Raw genomic sequence first — 13,560 nt, 5'->3', positions numbered from 1 at the left:
TCTCGCATTCATTTCAAGTGGAAAACACCTCTTGCTTAGTATGCAATTAAATGATAGCTGGCCTAAAGATCATAGTAATTAAATATTTTGTGTACATATAGTCTTACATGTACATTCATACATTCTCTTAACATTTTAGAAATTGAATTGGAAAGCTCTCTAGTCCGCCAAGTCCCACTGTAAAGGAACTTGTGCTCATTCATGTCATGTATAATTAACCAGTTTTCCAGTGAGGGATATTTACATAAATGCAGGAGTAGACCTTTCAAGCCCATGAACCGGTTTCATCATACAATTAGTGAGTGGTAACCTTCCCTTTCATGTGGCCAAGGTTTGCACCATTGTTGGCAAATGTGTTAAGCGTCACCTGATATGATGACTGATCTCCACTCCAGGTTAGCAATCTCTGCTGCATTCATTGCAGAGAAAGACAAATGAGTTAAGATGCACAATTCACTGGCCTGTCTTCTCCTTGCCCTCTTCTTCGGCAGCTGAGGTTTTTGCTCCTCCTCACCTCTCCCAGTGCCCTTCCAAACTATTATCTCCAGAGATCATTATCATATCTGCCACCATCATATCTCACTTGTAGCTGTCCATTTAATGGAAGTATAGAAACTTGGGAAGTCTTGACCATATAGAAGATTTTTGGGTATATATTGAAGCCTACAGTGCAGAAAGAGGCCCTTCGGCCGACTCTGCACTGAACACAATCCCACCCAGGCCCTATTCCCACATCCCTGCATATTTTACCCACTAATCCCTCTAACCTATGCATCTCAGGACACTAAGGGGCAATTTTTTAGCATGGCCAGTCAACCTAACCCGCACATCTTTGGACTGTAGGAGGAAACTGGAGTACCCGGAGGAAACCCACACAGACACGAGGAGAACGTGCAAACTCCGCACAGACAGTGACCCAAGCCAGGAATCGAACCCAGGTCCCTGGAGTTGTGAAGCAGCAGTGCTAACCACTGTGCTATGGTGCCGCCCACGTGTCCTTCTCATATCCTGTGTCACCCACGTATCCTTCACGTGTCCATTGAATATGGTTGAGACAGTGCAGATGTCGTTGACTTATAAATGCACGTATGCTGATGGAATTACATGCTCCAGACCTCTTTAGTTGTCCTGCCAAGAGATGCTGAGGAAGTGACTGAGACAGCAAAGGTGGAAACTGTTCAGCCTTTTCTCTTGCGCAGCATATGTTGTCCAGGTCCCACTATCAGGTGCGCGCTGAGGATGCAGGCAATATGGACTTGCAGTTTGATCGCAGTCAGGTTGCTGTTCATTACTTTCTAATCTTGCGCTCGGAATGATTGAGGAATCTCGATGCTGAGCATTATCGGCAAAGTATTTGCCCGTGTCCTTGTCGGAATGAAGATCTTAGCTGAATGTAAACTCTGTATCCCAATGTAGATGTGGAACCAGAAGATTTACAGTTAATGTGATCTTTTGGACAATAGCAAGTGAATTGCTGTGAGCAAATTAGACCATTATGCAGTGTCTTCGTCAGTCTCGCCAATACTTTTGACCATGTCAGAGTCATAGAGGTTTACAGCATGGAAACAGGCCCTTCAACCCAACTTGTACGTGCTGCCCTTTTTGTTAAAACCCCAAAGCTAATCCCAGTTGCCCGCATTTGGCCCATATCCCTCTATACCCATCGTACCCATGTAACTATCTAAATGTTTTTAAAAAGACAAAATTATACCCGCCTCTACTCCTACCCCTGGCAACTTGTTCCAAGCATTCACCATCATCTGTTTGAAAAAATTGCCCCTCTTGGATACTTTTGTAACTCTCCCCTCTCACCTTAAACCTACGCCCTCTAGTTTTAGACTCTCCTACCTTTGGGAAAAGGTATTGACTATCTAGTTGATCTATGCCCCTCATTATTTTATAAACCTCTATAAGATCACCCCTGTGCCTCCTATGCTCCAGCGGAAAAAGTCCCAGTCTATCCAACCTCTCCTTATAACTCAATCCATCAAGTCCCTGTAACATTCTAGTAAATCTCTTTCTAGTTTAATAATATCCTTTCTACAATAGGGTGACCAGAATTGCACAGTATTCCAAGCGTGGCCTTACCAATGCCTTGTACAACAAGACATTGCAAGTCCTGTATTCAGTGTTCTGACCGATGAAACCAAGCATGCCGAATGCCTTCTTCACCACTCTGTCCACCTGTGATTCCACTTTCAAGGAGCTATGAACATGTACTCTTTGTTCTGTAACTCTCCCCAACACCCTAGCATTAACTGAGTAAGTCCTGCCCTTGTTCAGTCTACCAAAATGCATCACCTCTCATTTGTGTAAATTAAACTCCATCTGCCATTTGTCAGCCCAGTGGCTCAATAGATCAAGATCCTGTTGCAATTGGAAATAACCTTCCTTGTTGTCCACTATGCCAACAATCTTAGTATAATCTGCAAATTTCCTAACCATGCCTCTTATATTCTCATCCAAATCATTAATATAAATGACAAATAACAGTGGACCCAGCACTGATCCCTGAGGCACATCACTGGTCACAGGCCTCCAGTTTGAAAAACAATTCTTTACAACCAGCTTCTGGCAAGAACCCAATTTTGTGCCTATTTAGATACCTCACCCTGGATCCTGTGAGATTTAACCTTATGCAACAACCTACCATGTGGTACCCTGTCAAAGGCCTTGCTAAAGTCCATATAGATGACAACAACTGCACTGCCCTCATCTATCTTCTTGGTTACCCCTTCAAAAAACTCAATCGAATTTGTGAGGCATGATTTTCCATCCTGACTGTCCTAATCAGCCCTTGCGTCTCTAAATGCCTTTAGATCCTGTCTCTCAAAATACCTTCCAACAATTTACCCACCACAGATGGCCTATAGTACAACCCTATCAAAGTGATTTCCACCTTCTTATTTCTCAGTTCTATCCATATAGACTCAGTGGCCGAACCCTTGGATATATCCCCCTTCAGTAGGGCCGTGATGCTTTCCCTAATCAAAAGTGCAACTCCCCCTCCTCTCTTACCTCCTGTTCGGTCTTTCCTATAGTATCTGTATCCTGGAACATTGAGCTGTCAGTCCTGTCCCTTCCTTAGCCATGTTTCAGTAATTGCTGTGATATCCCAGTCCCATATGCCCATCCATGCCCTGAGTTCATCTGCCTTGCTCATCAGGCCTCTTGCATTGAAATAAATGCAGTTTAATCTGGACTTCCCTTGCTCTCTGTCCTGTTTTTGCCTGATCTGTTTGGTACTAGGATTACTGACACTGCCTTTATTACTTAATGTGCTCTCTTTAACTTCTGCGCTGTTCTCCAACTTCTCTTCTGTCTCCCTACTGCCTTGGATCCCACCTCTCAGCCAAACAAGTTTAAACCCTTCCGAGTGGCTCTAGCAAATCTCCCCACCAGGATGTTAGTCTCCCTCCAGTTCAGGCACAACCTGTCCCTCTTGAACAGGTTAACCCTTCACCAGAAAAGATCCCAGTGATCCAAAAATCTAAATCTCTGCCCCCTGCACCAGCTCTCAGGCCACACATTCATCTGCCTAATCCTCTTAATCATACTCTCACTAGCACATGGCAGCGGTAGTAGTCCTGAAATTACTACCTTCAATGAGCTGCACTTTAGCCTAACTCTCTATATTCACATTTCAGGACCTCATACCTTTTCCTACCTATGTCGTTTGTACCAATATGTACAATGACCCCTGGCTGCTCACCCTCCCCCTTAAGAATGCCCTGCAATTGCTTAGAGATGTCCTTGATCCTGGCACCATCCTGGAGTCTTGATTGGGCCTGCCTGTGCCTCTAACTGGTGACTCCCTATTACTACTGCTTGCTTGCTCTTTGCCCGACCTGATGTGAACAGAGGCAGTTTATTTGAGTTGCTGGAGAAAATTGGCTGCCAACTGAAGCTTTGCAATGTGATCTCTTTCCATGATGGGTAAGGTCAGTTGTGATGGGGCAATGTTGGAATTCTTTTCATTGTGGGATCGAACAGAGTGTATGATGTTCTTCAGAATATGCTACTCTGCTGCTGTCATATGCCTTTACACCATCCACAGAGACCTCGCCTTACATACTAGAACTAATGGAAAGCTGTTCAGACTTGCTCACCTAAGCAAGACAAAGGTGCTCCAGACCCCCCTCATAGAGTGAGCATGCTGAAGTATTGTTGTGTAATAAAGGACTTTCTGTAGCTGAAAATGTATTGTCTTAAGCTAATAAAGAGTTTGCTTTGACCATTAGCATTAGAAAGACGTTTGTCGTGGTCTAGGATGTTGCATTGTCGATGTGATGTGGCTGTTATTGATAGATTAATCTGTATTTTAACTTCATGTATCCATGTTGCTTCTTTAATTCTTGATACTCTTGCCTTACAAAAATGTGAATGGTAGTGCTGTTAATTGATCTGACATAAAGGATAAAACACAACAGAGTTTTCAAGTTTATGGATCTGGAAAATGCTTTGTAAATTTGAAAGATGCCTTGCATGCAGACCCTTTGGTGGCTTGTTTAGTTCGTTCCAAGTTTTCATGGTCTTTGGCAATACATTGGATTCTGACATCTTTGCACAGTGATTTGAAGAGGAATTAGTTGAACCTCAAATGGACGGCAATGGAAAATAGTTCAGTCAGCAATTGTAAAAGAATGCTTAAGGCTTTTTCTTTTTGTTTCATGAGATGTGGATACTTTTTCAAAAAAAATCAAATTGCTTTAATTCCATCTTTTCAACCAAATGCAGACAGGACAGGTCAGTTTCCTCATTGCCTCTAACCCCAGTCTTAGGACCAATTAGTGATAGCACCACCCCATTCTCGGACCTGTGCAGTGGAAGCATCAGACCAGTTTTCAGCAGACTGGGTACTCCAGTTCCTTATAGCTGGTTCAGTGGTGATTATTGCTGGCTTTGCACATGGACTTGCCGCCTCCAGCGTCTTGGCCACATTTTTACTGATGGCAGCTGCAAACTGCTGGATGGGCACAGATGGGACCTGTGCTCCCTCAGACCAGTTGGTAACCTCAGGCTGAACCAGCTCTACAGTGGGTTGGATCATTCTCCTTTGTACTTCTCCTTAGCGCAACCTTCTCTGCAGCAACTTGTTCCTCCTCCATGGATGCATTGGGATCTTTGTCGAAGTACAGATCAGGCATCACCTCCCACAGGTGTTTGTGGCTAATGGTGCCATGCATATGTCGAACCTCCTGAGCAAGCATTCACCACATCAGACCAGTGGACTGGGCACCCTTGTTGCATGGAACTGTGATATTCACATAGATGATTTGGAGTTAGGGATTGAGTGTAGTGTGTCAAAGTTCGCAGATGACACTAAAATGAGTGGTAGAGGACACTGAACGTTTGCAAGGGCGTGTAGATAGTTTAAGCAAATGGGCAAGGGTATGGCAGATGGAGTGCAATGTTAGTAAATGTGAAGTCATCCATTTTGGTAGGAATAAGAGCAAAATGGGCTATTATTTAAATGGTAAAAAAATTGCAGCGTGCTGCTGTGCACAGGGACCTGAGTGTCCTTGTGCATGAAGCCCAAAAAGTTGCAGCTGGTTATTAAGAAGACAAATGGAAATTTGTCCTCCTTTGCTAGAGGGATAGAGTTTAAAAACAGGGAGGTTATGTTGCAGCTCTATAATGTGCTGGTGAGGCCACACCTGGAGTACTGTGTAGAGTTTTGGCCTTGAGAAAGGATATACTGACACTGGAGTGGGTGTAGAGGAGATTCACTAGGTTGATTCCAGAATTAAAGGGTTGGTTTACGAGGAGAGACTGAGTAGGCTGGGACTGTACTTGTTGGAATTTAGAAGAATGAGGGGGGATGTTATAGAAACATAAAATTATGAAGGGAATCAATAAGATAGAAATAGGGAGATTGTTTCCACTGGCAGGTGAAACCAGAACAGGAGGCATAGTCTCAAAATAAAGGGGAGCAGATTTAGGACTGAGTTTAGGAGGAAATTTTTGACCCAAAAGGTTGTGAATCTGTGGAATTCCCTGCCCAGTGAAGCAATTGAGGCTATCTTGTCAGGCAAAGATAGATTTTTAAACAGCAAAGGAATTAAGGGCTGTAGTGAGCGGGCAAGTAAGTGGAGCTGCTTCCATGAAGAGATCGGCCATGATCTTATTGAATGGCAAAGCATTGAGGGGCCAAATGGTCTACTCGTTCTCGTTCTTATGTTCTTACAATGCAGGAGCAAGTCAGTGTTGTGTTGCACATTGCAGTGGTGGTGATATTAACATATGATGCTTCAGTTAAGGGCAAATGATCCTGTCGCTGGTCCATCATCACCACAGGTGGGGATCCCTGAAAGCAGCCAGATTTGATTGGTGAATGGGGTGAATTTTCTGGCAGTGGTGAGGGTGGTGGCACCAGTGGCAGTGGCAAAGTTCAGGACGCTGCCCAGTCTGGAGAGCTGACACACATCAGCTGGACTCCCATTAGAGGTAATGGCATGGATAGCAAGCAGCAATTTCTCCCAAGTCGTCTTCGGGCTTATGATATAGATACTATCACTTTTATTCTTTTCGACATACTGCTCCATCTGGAGGTCCCAGTTGGTGCTGGCCAGCTGGGGAGAAGCAGCAAGAAATTTGAGATCATCCTCCTCCTCCATTTGCAATACATGAGACCTCCGGGCATTGCAAATATTTCTCATCATAAGCAACAATGGGGTAACTTAGTACAAAACCGTGTGGAAGCTTGGTGGCATTGGCAAGGCCAGCATTTATTGTCCATTGCTAATTACCTTTGAAGTGAGTAGCTTGCCAGGCCAATTCAGAACACAGTTAAGAATTAACCACATTACTGTGCAACTGGATTTACTTGTAGATCAGACTAGGTAAGAAGGGCAGATTTCCTTTGCTAAAGGGCATTAGTATAACAGTTGGGTTTTTACGACAAACAATTTCATGCTTACCATTATTGAGACTAGTTTTCAACTCCAGATGTTATTATTGAATTTAAATTCTACCAGCTGCTGCAGTCAGATTTTAAGTAATGTCTCTGGAACATTACCCTGGATCTCTTGGTTACTAGTTCAATATCATTACCACTGCAAATGTCACTTGGGATTTTACATGGGTTACAACTGTTCTTTATTTTATTGCATTCCATGTAATTGAATACAATTGTCTCTGCTTGGTTTTGAACTCAGGACAAACCATTGAATTGTTTCCCGCTTCCTAGTTATCGGAGCTTCTGAGTAAAAAACTGATCCAGCACTGTCTCCCATGACAATTGGTACACTTGAAGTAGACAATAATGAGAAATATGATCTCCTGCACTTTGTTTGATTATCTTGAGAAATAGAAAGCTGCCTGTTTCCTCCAGTTTTGGAGTATTTTGTGTATTATCTGGCTTGAAAGCCCTATCATGATGTATGTACTTGAGCTGTTGGACTTGAGTTGTGTGATGGTGCATATTATGGAGCCTTCTGCACCATTGTGCTTGAACTTGAGGGAGACGAAAGACTTAAATTAGAACTTATAATTGGAAAGTTTCAAAATAATCATTGAAGTTCATATTTCAAATGTGGTTTATACCACATCAACATACATGATTGTGGAGAACCATTTGGCTGTGTGCTATTTGGGACAGCATAGTTGGTGCCTTCCTAAAATTCTGTTGGGGGTTTAATGTCAGTATTGTGAAATGGCAATTGAATCGATTGGTGGAAGGGATAGATCTAATTAATTGCAAACACACTTTAAAAAATGGAGTTGTTATGTGGCATACAATAGATGAATTCCATTTATACAGTAGAAACACTGTTATCCATTTCTTGTGTTTGCAGGAATTTTTTGAAGCAAAGTGTTAAAATATTAATTGAGTCAGTTGTAGGTGAAGTTGCTTTCCTTAGGACACTAATTGTCAACTAAATTTGGTTAGAATGCTGGCAAAATAGCTAGGGTGCAAGTGCAGTCAGGATTAAGTAACAAAGTGATGAAACATTTTTTTCCCTGTAATAAAGGTTGAAGAGTGTGCCATAAATTTGTGGAACTGGGCAGTAACCAAACGACTAGAATCGTCAATTAATGATGAGCAAAGGACAAAATGTAAGTAATCATTTGCATTGGTAAATATGTTGTTCTCCATTTCCTTTAAATTATGCTTGTCTTCATGTATCACTTCTTCACCAAAGTGGCCAGTTGGTCAGGCCTTTGCTGTATATGAATTTCTTTGCATCAAGATGCTTGGAAAAATTCATTCATATTCTAATTTTCTGTAGCTTCCGATCAGAAACATTTTGATTACTTGAAAGGTCACAAAGTTTGGTGGAAATCAAAATCTCTGAGATATGTTGTAAACTCCTATTTGTATCATACCTCTTCATCGTATAATGTGGTACATTGCACTGGCAGGACACTCCAGAAATGTTTTTAGTCATAGGCTGATTTTCAGCCTTGTAATTACTGGGACAACATTTGTCTCTTTACAAATTCTAATATGGCTTTGACATATTTGTTTTGCAACAGTGCTGGAAACCACTGGAAGGATTTGAAAGATCAGAATAAGGAAAAGGAATAGGTCAAAGAGAAAGACCACAATGACATTGTGATAGTACAATAGATATGGATATATCAAAACTTTTTTATGTTTGTGAGGAATGTTTAAAAATTCAGCTGCTTGGTACAGGAAGTTGGTTTGTCTGGCAGGAATGCAGCTCAAATGCTGGGAGAGCAGGATGATTGCTTATTTTAGCCTTTTAAGTGGTTATGTTGGATAGAGTTAATGGACTTTTGCTAATCTTAAGTTCCCTTCAGATTTCTGATCAGAGTGATTGACAGGGTCATATGATGTAGCTTATATGCAGTCCAGGGTCTGTAGCAGAGAAAAAAAAGCTGGTATAAAATTAGTTTGCAGCTGAAGCTTGGTTGAAGTGAGGATTTTTGCAGGCTTCTGAAACTTCTTTTTCTCTCTGAAAACTTCAAGACTCATTACAGCAAGTATATTTATGGTTGCTAACTGTATTTAAAGTGGCATTTAAGTCCAAGAGGAATGTTGCTTATTTGGAGCAAAAACAGTGATGTTAAAAATTAAAGTTGTTTCCTTTTTGTTTTAAATAGCGTTCAACTGTTAATAGTTAAGTTCCTTGATTTGTTAGTTATGTTTAAACTGTGTTTTTAAGTAAAGTTCATTTCACTATAAAAGATCCCTAATTTGTCAGTGGACTCATTCCTAGAAGGCAGAATCCTTTCCTCATATTTGCACCAAAATAGAAAAGTTGTTGGGGTCTAGTCTAGCTTGGGGTTCTGGCCTGGTATCCTCAGAAAAATTGGGGTTCCTGTTTCAGTCGGAGCTTGGATAACTTCATTGGCATCCAAATTGTTACTTTGAATCCAATCTGCATGTTCAAAGAAGTCCCTGCTTTGCAGGAGACTCCTTGATAGTCTGCACTTTTAAATTGCAGACTGTCACTAGGTGGAAAGGAAGTGAATTTATTTATTTTCTTACTATTTTCCTCAACTTCCTTGCTTTGGCCTGCAGTATTAGTGCTTGTTGAACTGAGAGACCTAGAATACATGTTGCTGAAATGCAGTCAGGGGCTCTAATCAGTCCAAGCTCAAGAGTGCCCTACTAAGAACATAGAACATTAGAGCGCAATACAGGCCCTTCGGTTCTTGATGTTGTGCCAACCTGTGAAACCAATCTAAAGCCCATTTAACCTACACTATTCCAATATCATCCATGTGTTTATCCAGTGACCATTTAAATGCCTTTAATGTTGGCAAATCCATTACTGTTGCAGGCAGGGCATTCCATGCTCTTACTACTCTTTGAGTAAAGAAGCTACCTCTGACATCTGTCCTATATCTGTCACCCCTTAATTTAGTGCTATGTCCCCTCATGCCAGCCATCTCCATCTGGAGAAAAAGGTTCACACTGTCCACCCAATCTAATCCTCTGATCAACTTATATGCCTCTACTAAGTCACCTCTTAACCTTCTTCTCTCTAACGAAAACAGAGAAGTCCCTCAGCCTTTCCTCATAAGACCTTCCCACCATACCAGGCAACATCCTGGTAAACCTCCTCTGCATCCTTTCCAATGCTTCCACATCCTTGCTATAATGCGGCGACCAGAACTGTAAGCAGTACTCCAAGTGTGGCCGCAGCGGAGTTTTGTACAGCTGTAACATGACCTCATGGTTCCTAACTCAATCCCCTCTATCAATAAAAGCTAACACACCGTAAGCCTTCTTAACAGCCCTATCAACCTGGGTGCCAACTTTCAGCGATCTGTGCACATGGACACCGAGATATCTCTGGTCAACCATACTACCAAGTAACTTACCATTAGCGCAGTACTCTGTATTCCTGTTACTCAGCCCAAAGTGAATCACTTCACACTTTTCCGCATTAAACTCCATTTGCCACCTCTCAGCTCAGCTCTGCAGCTTATCTATGTCCCTCCATAACCTGCAACACCTTTCCGCACTGTCACAACTCCACTGACTTTAGTGTCATCCGCAAATTTACTAACCCATCCTTCTACGCCCTCATCCAGGTCATTTATAAAAATGACAAACAGCAGCGGCCCCAAAACAGATCCTTGTGGTACACTACTAGTAACTGAACTCCAGGATGAACATTTCCCATCAATCACCACCCTCTTTCTTCTTGCAGCTAGCCAATTTCTGATCCAAACTGCTAAATCACCCTTAATTCCATGCCTCCATATCTTTTGCAATAGCTTACCTTAGGGAACCTTATCAAGCGCTTTACTGAAATCCATATTCACCACATCAACTACTTTACCCCTATCCACCTCTTTAGTCACCTTCTCAAAGAACTCAGTAAGGTTTGTGAGGCATGATCTATCCTTCACAAAACCATGCTGACTATCCCTAATCAAATTATTCCTTTCTAGATGATTATTAAATCCTGTCTCTTATAATCCTTTGCAAAACTTTGCCCACAACAGAAGTAAGGCTCACTGGTCTATAATTACCAGGGTTGGCTCTACCCCGCTTCTTGAATAAGGGGACGACATTTGCTATCCTCCAGTCTTCTGGCACTATTGCTGTAGACAGTGATGATTTAAAGATCAAAGCCAAAGACTCTGCAATCTCCTCTCCAGCCTCCCAGAGAATGCTAGGATAAATCCCCTCCGGCCCAGGGGACTTATCTATTTTCATACTTTGCAGAATTGCTAACACCTCCTCCTTATGAACCTCAATCCCGTCTAGTCTAATAGCCTGAATCTCAGTACTCTCCTCGACAACATTGCCTTTTTCCGGTGTGAATACTGATGAAAAATATTCATTTAGTGCCTCTCCTATCTCTTCAGACTGCACACACAACTTCCCACTACTATCCTTGACTAGCCCTAATCTTACCCTAGTCATTCTTTTATTCCTGACATACCAATAGAAAGCTTTAGCGTTTTCCTTGATCCTACTTGCCAAAGTCTTCTCATGTCTCCTCCTGGCTCTTCTTAGCTCTCTCTTTAGATCCTTCCTGGCTAGCTTGTAACTCTCAAACGCCCTAAGCGTTCACATCTCATCTTGACATAAGTCTCCTTCTTCCTCTTCACAAGCGATTCAACTTCTTTAGTAAACCACGATTCCCTTGCTCGATCACTTCCTCCCTGCCTGACAGTACATACTTATGAAGGACACGCAGTAGCTGTTCCTTGAACAAGCTCCACATTTCAATTGTGCCCATCCCTTGAAGTTTCCTTCCACATCCTGTGCATCCTAAATCTTGCCTTATCGCATTATAATTTCCTTTCCCCCAGCAATAACTCTTGCCCTGCGGCATATATCTATCCCTTTCCATCGCTAATGTAAACATAACCAAATTGTGGTCACTGTCACCAAAGTGTTCACCTACCTCCAAATCTAACACCTGGCCTGCTTCATTACCCAGTACCAAATCCAATGTGGCCTCGCCTGTTGTTAGCCTATCTACATACTGTGCCAGGAAACCCTCCTGCACACATTGGATAAAAACTGACCCATGTAATGTGCTCGAACTATAGCTTTTCCAGTCAATATTTGTAAAGTTAAAATCCCCCATAACAACTACCCTGCTACTTTCGTACTACCCAGAATCCTTTCCGCTACATCTCTGGAACTTTTCGGAAGCCTGTAGAAAACTCCCAATAGGGTGATCTCTTCTTTCCTGTTTCTAACCTAGCCCATACTACCTCAGGAGGCAACTCTTCATCAAATGTCCTTTCTGCCACCGTAATACTGTCCCTGACTAACAATGCCCATACCTCCCCCTCTTTTACCATCTTCCCTGATCTTACTGGAACATCCAAACTCTGGAACCTGCAACAACCATTCCTGTCCCTGCTCCATCCGTGTCTCCAAAATGGCCACAACATTGAAGTCCCAGGTACCAACCCATGCTGCGAGTTCACCCACCTTATTCTGGACGCGCCTGGTGTTGAAGTAGACACACTTCAAACCACCTTCCTGCCTGCCGGTACGCTCCTGCGACCTTGAAACCTTATTCATGACCTCATCGCTCAACCTCCTGTACACAGGAGCTACAATTTAGGTTCTCATCCCCCTGCTGAATTAATTTAAACCCTCCTGAAGAACATTGGCAAATTTCCCCCTAGGATATTGGTACCTCTCCGGTTCAGCTGTAGACCATCCCGTTTGTAGAGGTCCCACCCACCCCAGAATGACCCCCAACTATCCAGGTATCTGAATCCCTCCCTTCTGCACCATCCCTGTAGCCACATGTTCAACTGCTGTCTCTCTCTATTCCTCTCCTCGCTGGCATGTGGCATGGGTAACAAACTAGAGATAATAACTCTCTCTGTTCTAACTCTAAGCTCCTACCCTAACTCCCTGAATTTCTGCCTTACATTCCCATCCCTTTTCCTATCTGTGTCTTTGGTGCCAAGTGGATCACGACTTGGGGCTGGTTCCCCTCACCCTTAAGGATCCCGAAAATACGATCTGAGACACCATGGACCTCAGCACCTGGGAGGCAAAATACCAACCTTGATTCTCTCTCGTTCTCACAGAATCTCCTATCTGTCCCCCTAATGGTGGAGTCCCCAGTGACTAATGCTTTATTCTTCTCCCTCCTTCCCTTCTGAGCAACAGGGGCAGACTCTGTACCCCATGGCTTACCCCTAGTGAGTCGTTTCCCCCCTCCCCCAACTGTATCCAAAACGGTATTCTTGTTAGACAGGAATGGCCACAGGGGATCGCTGCACTGACTGCTTCTTATCCCTTCTAACAGTCACCCAAGTATCCTCATTTCTAGGAGTAACTACCTCCCTGTAGCTTTTTTCTATAACTGTCTCTGCCTCTCGAATGATCCTGAGTTCATCCAGTTCCCTAACACGGACTTCAAGGAGCTGGAATTAAGTGCACTTCCTGCAGGTGTACTCAGCTGGGACACTAATGGTGTCCCTCATCTCAAACATCCCACAAGAGGAGCACTGCACTGTCTGCACTGCCATCCCTGCTAATTTCCCTCACTAAGAAGTGAAAGAGAAAAGAAAAAAAGCTTAACTGCTCTCACATCAAGTCTTTTTTTAAGGTTAGAGGAGGTGGGAGGATGGGAGACTTTATACATGTAGTGTCTC

At 42.9% G+C, this 13,560-nt stretch overlaps 1 protein-coding gene and 1 pseudogene across 1 annotated transcript in view; one reads left to right on the top strand and one right to left on the bottom strand.

The window, feature by feature from the left end:
• Positions 1-13,560, top strand: part of tex11 (testis expressed 11) — a 146,662-nt gene that overhangs the window by 3,735 nt on the left and 129,367 nt on the right. Inside the window, exon 4 of the mRNA XM_080188019.1 lies at positions 7,974-8,058. Within this exon, the coding sequence (XP_080044145.1) occupies positions 7,974-8,058 (85 nt within the window). The remainder of the gene's footprint in view (positions 1-7,973; positions 8,059-13,560) is intronic.
• On the bottom strand, positions 4,778-6,659 carry LOC145341723 (small ribosomal subunit protein uS2 pseudogene; annotated as a pseudogene).

This window comes from Carcharhinus amblyrhynchos, chromosome 4 (genome assembly GCF_965287045.1).
Source record: "Carcharhinus amblyrhynchos chromosome 4, sCarAmb.v2.hapA, whole genome shotgun sequence".
Classification (NCBI taxonomy): Eukaryota; Metazoa; Chordata; class Chondrichthyes; order Carcharhiniformes; family Carcharhinidae; genus Carcharhinus; species Carcharhinus amblyrhynchos.
This window is presented reverse-complemented; position numbering and strand designations above follow the sequence as displayed.